We start from the raw sequence: 20,199 nt of genomic DNA, 5'->3' as shown, positions 1-20,199 counted from the left end.
CAACACGGGGATCAGCCAGTGGAGCCCCCGCCCCCAGAGTGAGCCGCTGTGAACAGAACATTGCCTGTGAAGAGGTGGTCCTGACCGACGGACAACCCTTCTCTCCAGTGGGAGGGTTCAGTGCAGCCCTCTCCAAGCCACTGCTCGGACCACTGGTTAGCCAAAGGTAGGTCCTAGCAGTGACATACAAGTATTTTCTTTTAAAAAAATGACTAAGCAGAAAACTGAACTATGTTACCAAAAGGTTGTGGAAAAGTAGCCACTACAATCATTAGAGGTCAGAGGCAAATCAAAAGGTTTAGAACCTTCAATCCCATGGAAGACCTGGGATTCAGGCTCTACTGCTACTGTAAAGGGTCCATTCTCAAGGCCACGCACCACAAAGCACTGGTGACTTCCATTGGTGGCTGGCCTGGGGATCTGATGAATGGGAGGGAGGGAGGTGCCTTAGGTCCTGGGAAGATGGGAGGAAGTTCAGGTGCAGGGCTGGGGTGGGGGGTGAGCAGCTTATTCTTATTCTTTTTTCATCCAACCTAGGAAGGCTGCAAAAAGCAGAGGGAAAAAATCAGGCTGAATCAGATGTGAAACAGAACAGCTGGGTAATGCTAGCTTTAATTTTCAAGCTCAATAGCGGCCTCAGGTCAAAGGCCCTCGTTTGGAGGCCAACCAGAATAAAGTACTGCCAATCACTGTCACAGGGTCCCTGTACTTGTCTGACCCAGCAGGGCCCTCTCGGCTGCCTGCGCCTTGAGGCTGGTTTCCAGCACTGACACCAAGTGTGCACTCTCAAAGGTTAAGGTAGCTCTTTGACAAGGGAAAGACTCGCCTGAATAAAGAATGCAGAGCCCACCCAGCACCATCTGCTAATGAGAGGCACAGCCAGTGCAGGAATCACAGCCTAGCATGTTACACTGAAAGCTAAAGGAGGGCAGAGCCAAGGGTGAAAAATGGGCAACTCCACTGGAATCAGGTTCATAAGTTCAGAGCTACTTAGTCTATGACTGTTAGGGGGAGTTACACAGGCCAAGAGAATTCAATCAAAGCCTCTGGTATTTATAACCAAACTTCTGATAAATTAACTTTATCTACTCTGAATTCTTTTTCTTCCAAGTCCCAAATACAAGCATTCATTTTGTGAAATACAAATATGATTGATCTACATAAAACTAACTTTTTTAAATTTTTTTTTTTTGTTTGTTCAGACTGTGACTTTTACAAATGGCTCTTCCTTTTGCAGACAAGCCTGGTTAAGACCCAAGGAACTTTATGGACACAGCCAGCATCTGGTACCCAGATGGGGATGACAGTTGCTTTTCAGGAGAAACATGTCAAAAACAGAATCCTGCCACAGACCTGCACATCCAAACTCCCAAAGAAACACAATGGGGTTTTTAGCTAGAAGGCTGTGCAGAGAGTGATGGGGTAACCACATAATGTAATTCAACTGACCTGAGAAACTTCAGGCAGCTTTCAAAGGCTCACATGCACTTTCACATCTCCTCCTCATCCAAGCCGGCATCAGAACCATCAATATGGTTCAAATAAAAGGGAGGGTGGAAAGAAGTCGAGGTCCTGGCTGCAGGTCCAGCGTCATATCAGAAAATGAACCGAGTGAGGGCTGACAGGAATGTGTGTCGATGAGGAGGTTTGAGAGTCAGTTTTGGAAGTGGGACTCTGACCTCTGAGAGGGTGGCTGGCTCAGGGCCGCACAGCCTGAAAGGCACACTTTCCCAGAAAAACATCCCACTCCCAGGGTGAAGAGCACTCTGGGGCAACACAGCAGAACCCTCCTTGAGTTGGGTTCTAGGAGGAAGCATGCCAGCTACCTTTGACTCAGGACCTGGGAAATTATGTTGGAGGGAGGCTACCCTCCATGGCACAGGCCAACTTATGAGACGAGGCCCCAAGGTATGAACTTGGCCTTTGGTGGGGAAACAACATGGCAACTTCTTATATGTGGGAGAATAATGCAAGCAGCTGGCAGCCCCTCAAAAATGTATGAGGGTAACAGGGCAGGGATAAGCAGCCTTAAATTTACCAAGGGCTTCTCAGAACACTGATCTGCCCCCCCCAATAAATAAATAAATAGACAGACAAATAGATAAATAATGCTGCATTCCATGATCTCGATAACTAAAAAACAGCCTATCATTATGTATTTTAGTCTCATGTCAAGTTAAAAACTGCTGGTACTAAATTATCTTGTTTTTTATTCTCCCTGTACACTAGTTATTTATAAAAATCAGATCGTGCTCTGAGGAGTTGCCTGGAGAGCGGCCCTGGCTGCTTCTCGGGCCCTCTCTTGCACTCTCCCAGCTGGCTCCCCATTTTAAAAAACACCACCTGTGACTGCACAGTCCAACATCACAGATTTGTAACTGCTTTGTCTTGAGGCAAGTTTTTGTTTCTTAAGATCTTATACATCCTCCCTGAATGCTAAGCTGTCTGTACCTCACCTAGCCAAAAAGAAAGAAAAGGTAAAATAAAAAACAAAACAAAATTTGAGCAAAACAAAATCAAATTTAATGGTCTTAAATGCAAAAGCAAAAACAAAAAACACAAAAAAGCAAAAGAAAATTAACAGAACAGAACAACCCAAAATGTCAAAGCAATTATGAAGAGAACTTTGAGGGTTAATCTTTAAAACTACAAATCAAAAGGTTTTTTTTGTTAATAGATAATTGGCAAGAAGTACTTTTCTGCTGAGTGTTCATATGAAAGCAAAGTTTCAAAACAAAATCCAACTAAAACAGAAAAGGCTAGCACTCACAAGAAGGGATGCGAGAAATACAATGCTCAAATGTTTGTGTTATTAAAAATAGAGCTATCTTATGCATCCGAGCTATGTTAAATGCTCTTGGAAACTGGAGAAATGGCTGTGAACGACAATATCTGATGTGTGGGGTGCAGTGCATGCAATGTGTGGGCAGGGACTCAGGGTGTCAGAGCAGCAACACATCTTCTGGCATGCCTGGGCTTAGATCTGACTCAGGAATATATGGAGTTTCCCTGAAACTCTTTGGTCCATTCCCACTGATGCCTGGGCTTAGGAAACACTGTGTCCTCCTCTGGAGGGTCTGGCCTGGCATTTGGCCCCCCTCCCCAGTGGTAGTCCACAACAGATAGGCCCAAGGCCAATGCCAGGACCAGTTGGCAGAGCCCGGGGCTGAGTGAAGAGGGGGTGGCAATGGGACCTGCTTGGGGAAGCAATTTCGTGTCAACCAAAGCAGAAATCGCTTAAAATGTTGAAGCAGTTGAGAACGTACACTCAGCATCTGTCTAACATCTTTAGATTAAAAATGAAAACTAAAAGGTTCTTTTTTTGTTTTTAACCAGTTTGTGGAGACACCGAATGAAATGGGTGTTAGACAGTCTCAGGATTAAAGCATGCTTCAGTTTCACCACATCCCGAGGGACTGGGGAGTCAACGCAGGCTACTTAGATGTCTGTTTAATATATATTTTAAAGGAAATAACTTAAGAAACTTAAAGTTGGTCTACCACTGTGGGATTTCAAACATTTGAACATGTCGGTTGCATCTCAGAGTATAAAAACCTTTTTCATTTCTCATTTAGACTAAGACAAACACTTGTGAAAATTGGCGCAAAATGAGTTGTACACTAACAAAAAAGTTTCAACTTCTTCACTCTGAATTATCTATTCCGTACAAAAAAGCATGAGTGAGTTATTTGTGGGACTTGTTGGTTTTGAAGGAAACCTGTAATATTTTGTCCCCCAGGCGGTAGCCGTTCAGGCTTGCTATGGCCATCGCGGCTTCTTCATAGTTTGTCATGGTCACAAAACCAAAGCCTTTGCACTTGTTGGTGTTGAAGTCGCGAATCACTTTCACATTGGTGACGGCGCCAAAGGGGCCAAACATCTGCCAGAGGATTCCCTCATCAGCATCTTGACCAAGGTTGTAGATGAAGATGCACCAGCCCGAAGACGCGTTGCCTGGGACATTGACACCAGAAAGCCCACTCATGTGATCTACACCCATAGGGGAGAACCTAGCAAACAGAGAGCACAGCATTCAGGTCAAGGTCAGTGTGGGCCAATGTGCCAACACCACTGGGGGAGCAGGCAGGAAGCCACAGGACTGGCTCAGGCCCTTCCCTCTCTCCTCAGCCAGGAGTGGAATACCAAGGCTGGCACACCCCACCAGGCACCAACAAGGTTTCTTCTTTGTAACTGAGAGGAATTCAGTGGGGTGGCTGAGGGAGTCCGTTGATTCTGAGGAGGGACACTTGTTGCACCTGGAAGGTCAGAGACTCAACCAATTTCACTCAGAGTGATGGCCTGTTTCACTCAGTGGCTGACCAGCTGCTCCCTCCACCCCTCCGACTGTGTGTGTGGCAGGGGGTTCCTATTAGTCATTTCCATGCTTCCCACATTCCAAATGATGGAAGATTCTCCACACCCGCTGAGGGGCTCTTAACACCCTCAGATTGCCCTGGAGAAAACACTTCCCTCATACTCCATGTACATGTGCTGGGGAGGCCTGCATCTTTTTCTTTTTCCAAATTTTGTACCTTCCCTGGTCATGACCTGCCATCTCCAAGGGCTCACAGCCGAGTGGTGCCTGGTCACACATGCCACTGTGGAGGACCACTGCTGGCACAGGGAAACTCCTTGCTAAAGCTCTGGGCACTTTCTGTGGCTGGTTCCTAACAGCCCAGAAGGGCCAGGGGCCAAACTGCAGGGTCAATGAACTGTACCAAGAATGTATTCAAAGTGACACGTTTAGTTATATCAAACTAAACCTTCTACCAACGTGTGGCTATTGCAACAATGATTAAGGCAGACGACAAAATTGTTATTGAAGCTATGTGGCCCTCTAGATGGTTCACAAATTAAAAAGTCATAGTCTCAAGTCAATTTAAGATCTGAAAGTATAGCATCTGTGAAGCCACAGAAGCAAATGGAGCAGTACTCCCCGCTCCAAAACAAAGTGGGGCTTCCAGCTGTGGGGCTTATCTAGGGGAGAGTGGGCCCTTTTGAGGGCCATTAAACAGATTCACCTTCTGAACAGACGTGACCCTAGGCAGGGCGAGCAGCCCTCGAGGTACAACCGAACCAAGGGTTGTATTCAACACAGGTACTGAAGATTCCAGACACATTGTTTGCCATAGTTTTGACTTGACGAGAATAATTTTAAACAGCCACACCAGAATGTCTGAATTGATTCAATAACTCCAGTAGCTTGTCGGTGATCCCGAGTCTGTCTGGGATGACAGTGAGACCCCAATAGCACTGAAAAATGGGGGCGGGAAAAAGGCACCCAGCCAATCCTCAATGAGAACTGGAGTTTCCCACTTTTAAAAGGACCCCCTTTCCTCTAAGTTTTGTAGGGTCCCAAATACAGACCCGACTTACATAGTTAACCTCTTTATGTAGCTATTATATTGCCAACAATTTGATGCAATATTTTACTGCCTTTTATTGACATGATTCTCATTCTTATGAACCACTGTTAATTAGTTTTTCTTCTGCTAACTGGAGCTGATTTTTTTCATCCTGAGACTAATTTCTCTGATGGCGCAAAAGGATGGCTGACCTTCCTTATCTGGGGTTTCTCCTCAATGTGGAAAGAACAGAGGTACTCTCTCCTCTTCTAGGTTTCTCTCTCACTTATTCTTATCTTAGTCTGCCTTCTGTGGTGAGTCTTTCCTCCCCTCTCCTTCCCTCCACCCCATCATGTCCTCTGTTTCTTTCTGCTCTGCTCCTCTGGCTGTCATGCCCCCTTGCCTGCCTGGCCAGCAGCCTAGCTCCTCTGGCCTCCCCTTTCTTTTATACTCCTTGTTGCTGTGACCAAGCCTCCCTCTCTTCCTCCAGCTGCCCCTGGTTTTCCAGTTACCTTGCCCGACAGGCAGTGAGGTGGGCTGTACTATCTGACTTCCACACTGGCTCTACCTCCAGATTTGCTTCTGTCTAAAGACACTCACCCTGGAGAGCTGGCTCTGGAACCTGAGGTAGCTGAGACTCTGGCTTAAGGGCTGTGAAAATGACACCTCGCTAAATGGCATCTGTAGAAATGGGCAGGGCTCTGTCCAAACTCACTGCTTAAAACAAAGATGGGAAATCTGTCATGTTGCAGAGAAAAATCCTTAACATACCTGAGTAAGTCCAGATGCCACTTCTTGAGGGCCTGACAAAAACCAAACGGCCACTAAGTAGAGATGGCTGTGATTGCTGAGGGCTAACACACCTGATCCTGGAGGCCAGGTTACTGACTTGAACTGTCCCTGTTCCACTAGGTCCTGGCAACTGGAATAATTTTTAGTATAGAAAGACTAAGGAATGTGGGGAAAATGTTCAGCTTTTGGAGCTGAACAGTTCAGCTGTGATGGAGCTTTTAAACAGAGGGCATATAGTGTGTAGACACCACAATAGGTAGGTGGATAAGCAAGGGCTGCCTTAGGGCTGATGATCAAATTGTCTAAAAACTCTCTAAAAATTCTGGAAGAACAGCTCTCGCTTGGCATACCTAAGGCTGCATCTTTTTCTCACGGAGGTAGAATGATCTTTTACCCTCACAGCTCCACCCCTGTGCCACTAGAAACCACATGCTGGAATGCTGTCACCCGCTCTCCCAGCAGCTGCTGGGAGCGGGCACCATCCTGTAAATTCCAATCAAAGACAACACTCAGTTGAAAAGATGTGGCTTTTGTACAGATACCTTTATGATGGAGAACGGGACTTGGAGACACAAAATGATTCTGAGTGCAGCCCTCTGATGAGATCAGTCAGGCACACCCAGTGCTTCCCAATGCATGCAGCCACCCAGCCGTTGGGGCTCTAACAGCTTTCAAAGCACTCGGGCCATGGTGGCAAGAGGCTGGTAGGTAGCTGAGAGCACTGTCCTCCTGACCCACCTGAATCTCTGTGCCTGGTGATGCACGGGGCCTCCAAACCGTCTAGCTGGCGAGTGGTACAGCTGGGAGAGCAGGGCCATGTTTTTGTTCTGGTTGGGGTTGGCCGCAAACTTCACTGTAATGGGCTCGGAAGAACCTGGGGGTTTATGACCATTGAAACTGGTAATTGCCTCTTCTGCTTCCGAACGTTTGTCAAACCGGATAAACGCAACCCCTCTGGACAAACCTTTTTAACAAATCAACAAAAATGGAGTTAGGGTGAAAAATGCAAGGATTTTTTAAAAACTGAAAAGCAAAAATCAAGTCAGTCAGTCTACTGTGGTTCAAAATGGATGCCTGGTTAATGAGATAAACAAAAATTAAACCTAAATATGGAAACAAATGAACAAATTAAAAAAATGACAATAAAAGATTAAGATTCCAGACTTTCTTCTGAGTTTCTTGGTGCCAAAAGATACTTTGATGACAGACATCCCAAAGAGACAGTCACATTAGAAGCAACCACACCCCCAACCCCATCACTATTTCAACACCAGGTGCCCACTACAGTGTGGGAGCCTGGAAGGGCTGGGTCTGAGGAACTCTGCCTGGACTCTGGGCCCTGCCTTGCCTGCCCTGTCCTGCCAGCATGCCCAAGAAGCCGCAGTGCCTCTGAAGGCCTGTTGTGAAGTTGTGAACAAAGAGCAACCTGGCCTCATAGCCCGGACAGGACTTCACAGCCTGCTGCCCTTCCAGTGGCCCAACAGAATCCCTGGCTATGTGGTGCCCAGCTTGCCCATCCCCTTCATCCTTGAAGGGCATGGGGTCCCAGGAACCAAGCCTCATCCGAAAAGATCTTTCCTGCCATCACCTCCCTCATCACTGTGTGGTCCTGGGACCTCCTGGACCCTGAACTGCCCTCAGAATGAAGTGAGGCCACTTACTCTTTCCTCCTAAACTACATAGGCACACATAGGAGTGCCACAGCCCTCACAGGCCCCCAGCAGGTTAAGAGTCACTGCCTTAGGCCCACTCCATACCTGGTCCTATTCCTACATGGGATGGGCCCAGGCCCCCCTGGTGTGGCTTTCATCTGCCTCAGGAGGCACCCTCCCTGGCTGCCTAGGTTGAAGCACTGTAGGTAAACCCTGAGTCCCTCGGCACAGCAGGAATGCGCCCAGGCTGCCTGAGGTCCAAAGCCCAAATGCTAAGAGCAGTGTCTGGACAGCTGGCATGAATGCAAGACTGGAACAAATCAGTGGGAGAGGGCTCAGCTGCCTGCACCTCCCTGTCCACCTGTATTCTGGGTCTGGGGGGACAATGAGCAGATCTTGGTCCTTGGAGAACTCAAGGAAGGAGGTGGAGCTGGGGTGAGGGAATCTGGAGCCACAGAAGAACCTGGCTCCTTCTCCTGAGAAGGAATGGGGATCAAGTGTGAAGGTTCAAGTGTAGTGGAGAGATGACAGTGAGGGCCAGTCTGAGGGTGATGTCACTGGGCTGGAGTTATGGGTGTCACTGGTGGGGTGGCTGTGGTTGACAGCCCTATCCTAGACACTCATCATGCCTGCTAGTCACAGGCTGTCATAAGCCACATTTTCTTCTCTAGACAAAGGCTTTCCGCACGTGGTGAATGAAACTGATGAAACCAGGAAAGCCCTGGCTGGTGAGGCTCAGTAGGTTGGGCACTGTCCTGCAAACCAAAAGGTCGCAGGTTTGAATCACGGTCAGGGCACATGCCTGGGTTGTGGGTTTGGTCCCCAGTTGGGTCACATGCAAGAGGCAACCACACATTGATGTTTCCCTCTTTCTCCTTCCCTCCCCTCCCCTTTTATTGACTCTCTAGAACCAATAAAAAAATAAAGTAAAACAAAAAACCCCACTCTAGCACCTCTCCTCACTATTTCCCACAGTGTCCCACCAACTGCCTCCATGACGGGTACTGGGCATGGGGCATGGGTCTCCTCGACTGGTCTGGAGACCACGGAGGGCCATAGAGAGACTCAGGAACATTCGGTGGGGTGCTGAGATGACAAAAACCATTGCAAGACATGGTTGACCCCACGTTTGAGCCTGACTTGGATGTGGTACCGTGAGCCCTACTGAACCACATAGTGAACAGTCAGGGACCCTGGCACCAGGATTTCTTCATTGACAACCGCAACACGCAGTGGACAGCCCATGCTAGTTAGTATGTGTCCTAAGGCACACACTAATGCTCTCACTGGGAAGCTTCCCCGACCCCCAGCACAGAGCCCGGGGGGCCATCCAGCAGCTCCCAGTGGCCTCTAGGCTGCTCCCAGCAGTGGCTCCATAGCTCCTTAAACGTAGCTTTCACACTCACACAGGCAGACACTCACTGAGTTAGTGAGGTCAGACCAGGCAACTCACATGCGTGCTCCAGGAAATTCTAGAACTTGAGTTTATTTTTCAATTTCAATAAAAAAAAAAACACACCTAAAAATGCTCTTTGTATTTGTTCTTGAAGGGCATGAAAAACATTTTAGACAGATGGAAACCTGAACAAAATCTACCTGTAGGCAAAAGATGCTGAAAGCAGGAGCTGGCTGGCTCCTATAGGGAGACAGCTTCATTCTATTTATAAAGACCTCAAGGCCAAACAGAGAGAAAGTGTGTGTGCAAGTGGGACTTTCCTGTTGCGTTTTGTCAAATGGCTTTCAAATGAAAACTTACAGAGTGAAATGGACAAAACCTGAGAAAGAGAAAGAAAATGCTATTTTAAAAATATAAAAATAAAAACAAAGAAAAAAGAGAAAATGTTAACGCAAAAGGATGTTAATTCACATATTCACATATATAAAAGGATGTTAATTCTGAAGATAGCTTTGTGTGTTTTTTTCCTTCTAGTGTTTTTTTAAACTTTACTTATTCATCTTTAGAGGGAGGGAGAAAGAAAGGGAGAGAAACATCGATGAGAAAGAAGCATCAATAGGTTGCCTCTCACATGTGCCCCAACTGGGACCAAATCCAAAACCCAAGCACATGCCCTGATCTGGAATCGCTTTGTGGGACGAGGTCCAACCAACTGATCCACACAGGTCAGAACCCTCTAGTGTTTTTTGGAATTAAGAGTGGAAACCAATAAATGGTACAATCTCCAGATGAGTAAACTATAAAGTTCACAATTAAAATTGATGAAGAAACAAAGAAATTTAAAAAAATTAAGTTGTCAGTTCAGGTTGTAAGGTTTCTTAAGAGAGCTTCCCCAGTTCTTCAATACTAAAAAGCATTGTCATATGAAGGCAAACCTGCCCACCACAGTCCTCTGCCCCAGCCCACTTTGGGCTCCATGGGGTACCAACAGAGCAGCTCTGGGTGGGTGGCCTCTTCTAGAGCAGAGGGAAAAGGGGAGCCTACAGCCCTAGGGGGCTCACCTTTCTATTTTCCAATTCCACCCCCAGGTCAGGAAGCAGGGCTGGGGGAGGGATCCCCTCATCTCTCCCTTCCCAACCCTCTTCTCTTTTGAGGATTCCATGACAGAGAAAGGTGTGGGGTGGGGACTCCTGTCCTTTCATTGAAGGCAGAGGCTGGCAGGGAGGCCTAAGGGAGAGAGAATGTGCAGGACACCACCCTGAGGTCACTGCTGAGCCTGGAGTGCAGCTCTGGGCACCCCTAACACTCTAGGAGACAGAAGTCTTACAGGGGGAAAGGAGGCAAAATCCCCAGCAAATGGCTGAGGGAGCTGTCTACAGAAGGGACACAAAAACTAGGTGGCCGGGGGAAGTCTCCTCAAAGTGGCTGGACTCCAGCTCTACAGAGCAGGGCTGTGCTTGGCAGAGCTGGACAGAGATGCACAGAGGCAAAGCTGGGATTGTGTGAGCTAAAGAAACAGGGCTGTGGAGGCAGAAGGTGGGCCCCAGGCAGACGCTTCTACACAGGTGGGGCTGGGAATCCATACATGTACTGACCAGCTGACCGCATCGTTCCCTCTCAAAGGGGGCTTCAGGAACCAAAGGAAACTCATCTGGTGCAGGCCATGGGGGTTCATCCCAAATAAACAGGGTCCTCACCTGACACCCACCCTCTACCTTAGAGCAAAGGGGTAGAATAAAGGAGGCAATATGAGTGGGGTAGGGCCCATATCCCTATGCCCTAAACTGCTGTTGTAGCAGGCATCTGTCAGACTCGGGGAATACCCAGAGCTCCTATGAAATGCCCATGGCCTGAGTCTGTGGACCATATGCCATAAGCCACTTTTCCTCAGGCCCCTTAGGGACTCAAGCTGCCCACTCCTCTCACAGCCAGGCCTCAAGAGGCACCAATCTCAGCTCCCACAACCGGGGCTGAAGAAAGAACAGCAGGCAAGGCTGCCCGCCCTGAAGCACACAGCATAGAGGGAACGTGGAAAACCATGTGTGCTCCCGCTCCCTTCCTCTCCAGAGTCTGCTCTGCAAAGGGGAGCTCACCTCAGAGCTATGACTTCCTGTGACCTAACTACCCATTATTATTATTATTATTATTATTTTTAAAGCCTCACCCGAGAATATGTTTATTAATTTTTTAGAGCAAGAGGAAGGGGGAAGGGGAGAAAGAGACGAGAGAAACATCGATGTGAGAGAAAAACATTGTTCAGTTCCCTCCTGTGTGTGCTCAACTGAGGATGGAAGCTGCACCCTGCTGGTGTGCAAGACAGTGCTCTAAACCACCCAAGGCACCTGGCCAGGGCCCAACATTAGTTTTAATACCACAGACAAGGGTGTGGTGAATACTCTGTGTCGGAGGAACATAAAAATCAACCACAGACAAGTCTATCAGCTTCACTGGGCTCTGTGGGCAAGAAGCTTCCTTTCTAGTTTGTTGGAATATTCCCACTCCTAGTGGGAACACAAGTGAGGAGTCCTAAAGTGGACATGGCCCAAACTCACTGCTCCCCAGACAGAGGTTCACATAGGAATTGGCAAGGGATGTTCCAATCCCAGTTCTTTGGCCAGCAGGGCATGCGGACCACACGGTCAGTGCCGGAACTCAGATTCCTGCCTACCTGCCCACCAGGGCTGCTTCCAAGGGTGTGTGTGGAGCTTCAGCTCAGCTGTGCCTGACTGCTTCATGCAAAACCCAGAGCCCAAGCAGCTAATGGCCTGAACTGAGATGACCTGAGCAGGGCTGGGATAATCAACAAGAGGAATTCGGTACCTTTGAGTTCTGCGGGTGGGGCATCTAAATGAGAAACAGTTGCTCTGGTAGCTTCAGGGCAGTAAAAAGAACTGGACCATGAGGTAAGACTGTCACATCACACACTAAGTGCCTGTAGTAAAAACAGCAGCAAAGCCTGAACCCCCGTCACAGACCAGACCAGGACATTTGGGTATCTAAGGGAAAGTGTGTCTTGGTGCCAGAATGTCTTGGTGTTTTCACCATAAAATGTCAGCTTGACGTGGGGACTCTTTCATGCCTCTTTCTCATAAAACAAAGGCCAATGTCATTTCACTTCAATTCTGTCTTCATTGGTAGAACCACTAACAACATTAAATTCAAACATGACCTGTTTTCCCTAGAAAACCCAGCCCCTGCCCTAGAGGAAAACCTCACCACGCATCCCAGGCCACAGCTGTACCTGTCGTCTGGTCCACCAGGACCCGGGAGTTGATGATTCGCCCGAACCGAGAGAACATGTCCTCCACATCCTTCTGGGTCATGTTCCTGGGGAGCCCGCTGATGTATAAGTTGGCATCTTTGATGACCTCTGAGCTTGGGCGAGCATACGACACCTTGAAGACAAAACCGCTTCCTGGGGTTAGGGTAGGGAAGTGGCCAAAGCACCAAAGGAGGGAGTTAAATTCTGGAGTGAAAAAAAGCCAGCCTATGGTGGGAAAGCACACAGACACCCGCCACCCATGGTAGTGCCTGCTGGGCACTGCCTGCGGGCCAGGCGGTGGTGAGGCAGCAGTTGGTGGCGTTTTCTTACCTGACCCTCACATCTCATGAGAACGTTATTCCTATTTTGCAAAAAGAATAACTGTGGGCCCACAACTGGTTGATGTCAGGGCAGGGACCCAACCCTGCCATCCGTTCTCCTACTGAGGTCTTATGCTTCTCTGGATGAGCTGGGCTGGAAACAAGACCTGCCCAAGGAGAGCCTCAGGGGTAGTGGGCAAGAGCTGGGTGCTGCTGGGAGTGGGACATGCACCTGCCAAGAGGCAAGCTCACTACAGGAGTCCAGATGGGGCCCTCGAGTGCAAGGGGAATCCCAAGTTCCACACTCAACTCTTCAATATTACATGACTCTAGGCCTCTGGGTTTATACTTTCCAAACTTGAAGAAAGTGTACAAGGAACTTTTGTAGTGGCTTAGATGAAATGGTATGTGTGTGCACTAAAGGTGGCGAGGGGAGCCTCCAGGGGCTGATGGGAAGAAAAGGTCTTTGGTGTTTTTTTTCAAAGAAAAGGTCTTTGAAGAAAAAGCAACAGCTTTGCAGACCCTGCAGGTCAGAAGGAGGGATGGATCCAAGGTCACACTTCTGCTGGGAAGGGGAAGCTGGGAGGAAGACCTTCTGCCCGCAAAGGGGCGATCTGGGGAAATGGGACTCAGTCACACCCAACACGGTCAGAACCAAGCGAGGAGGATGGGAGATGGGAGGGGAGGAAACAGAACCATGTGCTCCAGAAGGTGGGGACTCTGCAGAACTTTCTCTTTGAGAGTCACAAAACTGATGTGATGAGTGGTCTGAGTCCATAACATAAAAGCAAACATGACCTCTTGGTGTCACTGGGCAGAAGGAGGGCACAGACAACAGGTGTCTGCCACAATGGAGCTCAGGCCTGCCAGGAAGGGCAGGGGTGTGCCAGGAACACACACACATATCTGGCTCTGTGAGGGCACAGAATTTGCCTGGTTTGTTCGCTGTCTGGTATGTAGTAGGTACTCAATAAATGTGCTAAGTAACTGCTGAATGCAGTGGCTGTAATGGGGTAGAAAGGGCGATAATGCTGGGCCACTGCAGTGAGCCACGAGTGGGCAGGGCAGAGCAGAAGAATGGGGCTGCACAAGGATGGGAATGTTGCAGCCAGATGTGAAACACGCAGGGCAGGCCTGAGCCAGAAAGGGGGCTACCCCTGTGTGTGTGCCATTCACGGGGACCCTCCCTTTACTCGTGGGGCTGAGGAAGCTATGAGCCACAACAGAAGGCCTTGGACAGTCACCACTCAACACACATCTGACATGCAAAGCCACAATTCTGAGCAGACAAGGGGCTCCCCAGGGGCTCTGGAAGTGCCAGGGTTCCAAGGTGCTGATGGTGTCCTTGACAATAATGATGAGACAACAGGGGCTTGGCCCCGATGCCAGCCCAGGGCAGGAATGAATGGGGCAGCGCTGGCCACTGTTTACCTTAATGGTTTTGGACTGGAGCCGCAGGCCGTTCAGCGTATTTACTGCTCTCTCTGCATCCTTTGCAGTCACATAGTTCACAAAGCCATAGCCCAGGCTGTGCCCTGTGGGAGAACACGGGCACACTGGTAAATCAACTGAAAGCGTGAGCATGAACGAGAGGATGAACAGGGCTGTGCCCTCCCGTGTCTGGCAGGGTTCAAAAGAGCAAGGCCAGAGAAAAGACACAGAAAAAAAATGGGTGTTAAGAGCCAGGGCCTGCAGGAAGTGAGTTACAGTCTATATTAATGGTTTATTTGTTACACTTTTTTGGCAAACTTTTGAACATTTTTGAAAAAGAACAAATGTTACTTTTGTGATAAAAAGCTATTTAAAAAGAAACATTGTGCTACTGACTACATCATGGGGAACCAATCACCAAAGCAATGACAGTGACCAGTCCCATTGGTGATGACCACTCTGTGGGGTTCCGAGGTGGCCTGGGTCTGGGAAGGGTAGGAAGATGGTGACAAGTGGCAGAAAGGCAGACATTTCTCTACCACTTTCAGCCCCAGAGCAGGCAAAGCTTGCTGGGCCCTGGTGCTACCCAGCGTCAGTTCCACTTACTTTCCCAACCTTGCACCCCAGTCGGAAGCACAAGCAAAGGACAGCATGGAGGGTGGTGTGGCCCTACCGGGCAGCCCTGCACTGCCCTCACAGCCCTGGCCAAGTTGGCAGGCTCCCCTCAGCGGCCGTCTCCCTGTGATGGCACTGTCAGCTGAAATCTGGGGGAGTCACAGGGATGCAAAAACTGGAGTTCTCACCAAACAAATCCCAGGTTACAGGCAGCATGTCCCCATCCCTTTGTGAAACTTTTAGAAGTGGGAGTGACCCACTGAATACCCACAGGGGACTCGGCAAAGTTGGTGAGGGACTGTGGGTTCCCAGGAGGTCAGATAGGAGAAAAGGCTGAGGGTCAGAGGTGGAAGGACCCTTCACTGCAGGGGAGGAGCAGGAGGAGGCGCGGGTAACCACCAACATGACAACCGACCTGAGCACACGTCATGCTATGGGGCCCCCACTACACAGAGGGCACTGTCCTGGGCAGCAACAGACCTGTGTCTAAGACCAAGATCCACCCCTACTGAGCTTTGCTCCATTCCTCCAGTTGGCAGAGAGTTACAACTAGCAGGTAAACAATACAACCAGGCCTTGAGCCACAAAGAGGCTGAGCTCCTCATCACAGCTATGTAAGATAGCCCACAGTGCTGGGGGAACCCAGTGGACAGCCTAATTCAGTTTTGCCATTTAAAATAAAAACAACTTTTTTTTTTAGATTTAAAGAAAAATTACAAAGATAATACAGGGAGTTCCCATATACCCCATGCCCAATTTCCCATTAGTGACAAGTCATCCTAGAATGGATGGAATGCTTGTTACAAGTAATGAGCCAGCAGAAATACATTATTATTAATTTCAGTCTACACTTGATTTCAATTGCCTTAGTTTCCCCCTAATGTTCTTTTCTGCCCCAGGATGCCATCTAGGATCCCACATAACATTTGGCCCTCATGTCTCCTCAGGCTCCTCCTGAGAGGGACGGTTTCTCAGACCTCCCTTGCTTGTGATGACCTTGACAGTTCTGAGGGCTGCTCAGGGATGCCGTGGAATCACCCTCAACCTGGATTCATCATATGTTTTTTTCTAATAGTGGGTTTGGGGTGGTGGGTTTTGAGAGAGAAACCAGAGTGCAGTCCCCTTTTCACGACATCACATCAGGGGTGCAGGCTGAGTGACTTAAGATGATGTTGACCCTGATCCCCTGGCTGAAGCAGGTGGTTCAGCAGGTTTGTTCTCCACTATAAGGTCACCCCTGCCCCCATACTGCAAGCTTTGGAAGGAAGTCATGTAGCCCACACTCAGGAAGTGCTTTGTGGAATTCCCCTTTCCCTCCTTCAGGAAGGAATAGCTATATAAGTTATTTGCATGGCCATTTTCCTTTTTTAAAGAAACAAAAACAAAACCTGATGCTCCAGACCCATATTTTCAAAACTCCATGGGTCTCAAAGACTCAGCTCCTGAGCCCCAGACAGAGAGGACCCTGGAGAGCAGGTCTGTGGGGCTCCAGCCTATTCTGCAGGAGAGTCATACTTGTAGCTCAGAAAGCTACAGTTGGCTCCAGGTCAGGGACTTAGAGTCCTTGCAAACAGTCCAGACCACAAATGTAAGAGCTGAGATGGCAGAGGTCTGTGGTATGAATTCCCAACCAAACTTCAGCCCGGCCAGGAGTTTTACCCCCAAATGCCAGCTCTTCAAATCCAATCTGACTCCCTGGCACCGTGGCCAAACCAAGAAGCCTGCCTGTCCTCTCTGGACCAGCCCTGGACAGGCCCATCTGCCTCTCTGATCAGCACTACTTGCACATGGGTCTCTGTCTTTCTGCTCCTCCAACAAGGTCAAGTCTACCCTGGAGCACCTGCCTTCTTCCTACTGCTGCCTCAGGAGGCCTAAGCACTGCTGGGGAAATCAGGTACAAAGCAGGCTCACCCAGGCTCTGTCCCTGTCTTCAGCTGTGGCTGGCTCCTCTTAGCATATAAACATGGGCCTAGCCCCGTTCCAGTGGCTCTGGCTGGCTCCCCAAGGTGGTCAATGCTGACCGCCAGCACCTTCAGCAAAGCCATCCATGACAACTGGTTGCTGCCCCATGGACAGTTTCAGGAGAGAGCTTCCTGAGCTCTTAGCTTGAGGTGCTAGCTCCCCCAGGATATGACAACAGTGCCAGGTTTGCCTTCTCCCCAGCTGTCCTTCTTTAGGTTTGTTTTCTGCCCACTTCATTGAGATGGTCCCCAAGGTTCTGCCTATAGTCTTTATCTTCATCAGGGTATTCCTGGGTGAACCTCTCTGACTATCTGTATGCCTATATCTGCCAATGTTATGTAGGAAGTCACATACTCTCATAGGGCCACTGCCTGCCTTCCCCAGTCCTGCTCCTGTTCCAGTTCTCAACAAGTCTACCCATATTAACTGAGCGCCTAGTCGGTGTCACAGCCAAAACCAAGCTGGCTGGGGTGGAGGGATGGTTTGATGATGATCATAAAGGAGGAGTTTGTACCTTAGTGAAACTCACATCCCAGTGGGCAAGGAGGACAATAAACCAGCAAGGGAGGAAGAAGTAAAGCTACCACACAGGCACTATGGGGAGATTCTTTCTGTGGTGAGAGGCTGACAGGACGGGTCCTCAGTAAACAGGGTGGCCAGGAGCACCCTTAGAGGAGGTGATATCGGCAGCAATACCTTGGGATGGCAAGCATTTCAGACTGAAAAGCAAATGCTAAGTCTATGAGGTGAAGATGACAGGTGTGTTCCAGGAAATGGGAGAATGGACCAGAGGTGGCTGCTAGCTGGACAGCAGACAGTGGGTCACAGCAGGCAGGGCCCAGTGGAAAGAAAGTCTGTGAGCTTGAGAAGGTTTGAGATGAGGGTAGTGGGCACCAGGGAGGGGGCAGTGGGAGGAAGGCCAATGGAGAAGACTTGCAGATGGGCTGATGCAGGAGGGAGCTGCATGCCAGGGAGCAACTCCTCTGCCAGCACTCCTGGACTGGGCTGAGCCTTCTGGGGCCAGCCGGGGAGGGACCTCTGCATACACCTATCCCCAGGGCTGGCTCTGTCCCTTCAATCTGTTCTACCCTCTGTGGTGGGCAGCTGTGTGCAGCACGAGGAAAGGAGGGGGAGGAACAAAGGGGAGACCACAGTTTTCACCTAATTGACCAGGCTGTAGACCAGAGTGCTTAACATAGTGCTGAGCATCCACTTCTGCCCTTTCCTTTACCATAAACCAATTACTTTCATCTTTGGCAGACCATTACAATCACCAGGGAAGCTTCTAAAAAGTGACCATTGCCCAGGCAAATCCCAGACCAATGAAATTGAAATGGGGTGGAGTGAAGCAGGGGTGCAGGTGGTTTCACTAGCTCTGAAAACTCCCTGGGATCCCAACATGCCCAGGTGACGGCTGGTGCTGGAAGTGCAGGTGGGGAGCCCCAGAGAGCATTGTTCTCCACGGTTATACAGAGGAGTCCTGGGTGCCCCCAAGTTACTGTTTTTCTAATAGGGTCCACCAACCATGCAGGTAGTAACTCAGCTCCCTAGGGACTGGACATCAGGATAGAGAGCAGGGCAGGGCTACATAGTGACTGTGGATGGAAGAGGCAACACCAAATGCATGTCCCCAATGTGGGGGCTGAAGCCTGACTGACCAGAAATATTCTGAATCTTGAGGCCACCACATGAAACATTCTCAGCATCCTGGCCATCACTTTGTCCCTCATTCCTACTGTCACCAGGGCTTGGCCCATGGTTGCCAGTGAATAAGTATTTGTCGGGTGAATGAATGCCCATGCTGATATGTGTGTTCCCCTGCTGGGAGCGCCTTGTCTGGTTTCAGGAGCTGTAACCACCCCGCCCCCCCTTCCCCACTCCCCACCCCTCCGGCCCCGGCTAAGGCTGAGTGAGTGACCTTTGGACCATAAGCCACTAAGGAGACAAAGCTTATCTCCTTGGCAGGAGCACAGCTTCTGCTCCTTTTTCCATAACTGGCCCCCAATGCTTGATCAGTTAGCCAATGACGAGTAAGATTCCCCAAGGGGGGGAACGACCTAAGACAGGCATGATCATGTGGAGGCCCCAGGGAAGGACTTGCGGGGCTGCAGCAAAAGGGGGTGATGGACCCTCGGCCCTCAGCTTTGACAAAGCCTGAGTCCTCATCCTGTCTGCGAGAAGTCTCCTAATTTCTTGGCTATCTTGCCTCCACTGCCTGACTTAATCCTGAAACAATGACAGAGGGCGGTGCAGCCCTGTGCTGGAAAGGGTGGGCTCCTTGGGTAATCAGGCCTGAGAAAGAATTCATAAACTCCTGTGAAACCTGCTTTGCTAAGAATGCTCTTAATGAAATGATAAAGGCCCGGGCAGGAAATGAGTTTGTTTCTTAAGTTTTGTAGCCTTTTAGGTGATAGACCCTGACTCAGAATGAGCCTTAAGTTCTTTGTATGCTATCTATCATTTGATCCTTACTGCCTGACAATGATTAATAAGCTGTACCTGTATTCCTGTGCAAATTGATTCCAATAAAAACCAGTGAAGGCAAGGATCAGGGCGCTTTCCTTGGAGAGAGTGGCTAGGCCGCTCCGAGGCCCCCTCCCCTTGATAGAGTGGCCGTGCCATCCCTTTTCCTCCACAGGACTCGGTAGTCCATGTGAATTTCTCTTGTGTCTCATCCACCTACAACGCCGTGGACACTGCTGGCTGGTGTCTGCGTAACTCCCCCAGTTCCCAAACCCTTCCATTTATTCATTCTTTCAATAGACTGTGGCTACTTCCAGGACCACAGAGATAAAATAGGGCCCCTAATTCAAGAATTATATGGACCTAACAGACAAGAAAATTCCAACTTCAGTGCAGTGTGCAAACCCATGTAGCAGATCTGCCCAGTTGCTACGGGAACCCAGAAGAGAGGCATCTTAAGCTGACGGGAAGGCATCCTAAAGGAAATGGGACCCTAAACTCAGAGGTTTTAAAGCAGGAGAGTGAAAGTGACATGTGGACTGTTAAAAGAGATCGATCCCTTTGCTGTAGTGAGGCTGGTGTGAAGGGAACCGAGGTGGCCAGTCAAGAGGCAAGAGCACTAATGCAGGCAGAGGGCAATGCACTTTGGTCTAGGATGAAGGCAGGGGAGATGGAGGAAAAGAGATAGAAACACCCAGAAGGACAAATACCAGGGATACCTTTCAAAGGTCACGCTTAGCTTACTTACCAGAGCCACTGAGTGGACAGTGATACCATCCGTTAAGATGGGGACACTGAGAAACAAGCAGTTGGCTTGTGGAAAAGTCAAGGTCAGTTTGGAAAAGTGAATTTGAGGGTTCAGGGGTCTGAAGCTTGGAGAGAGAGGTGGCAAACTAAAGAGGGAGCTAAGCTTTGGGGCACATTTGTTCACCATAGCCTAGGCTTCAGAAGAAGAGGCCTG

General features: G+C 49.3%; 1 protein-coding gene across 1 annotated transcript in view; it reads right to left on the bottom strand.

Moving 5' to 3' along the window:
- Positions 1-2,500: 2,500 nt before the first annotated feature.
- ELAVL1 (ELAV like RNA binding protein 1) overlaps positions 2,501-20,199 on the bottom strand; it is a 34,166-nt gene continuing 16,467 nt past the window's right edge. Inside the window, exons 3-6 of the mRNA XM_045850514.1 lie at positions 14,199-14,302; positions 12,427-12,580; positions 6,876-7,101; positions 2,501-4,010 (exon numbers count right to left, since the gene is read on the bottom strand). Coding sequence (XP_045706470.1) covers positions 3,686-4,010; positions 6,876-7,101; positions 12,427-12,580; positions 14,199-14,302 — 809 coding nt within the window. The 3' untranslated portion in view covers positions 2,501-3,685. The remainder of the gene's footprint in view (positions 4,011-6,875; positions 7,102-12,426; positions 12,581-14,198; positions 14,303-20,199) is intronic.

Source organism: Phyllostomus hastatus, unplaced genomic scaffold (genome assembly GCF_019186645.2).
Source record: "Phyllostomus hastatus isolate PE091 unplaced genomic scaffold, TTU_PhHast_1.1 phas_contig_81, whole genome shotgun sequence".
Taxonomy (NCBI): domain Eukaryota; kingdom Metazoa; phylum Chordata; class Mammalia; order Chiroptera; family Phyllostomidae; genus Phyllostomus; species Phyllostomus hastatus.
The sequence above is the reverse complement of the archived record's forward strand: the minus strand, read 5'-3'. Positions and strand labels throughout refer to the sequence as shown.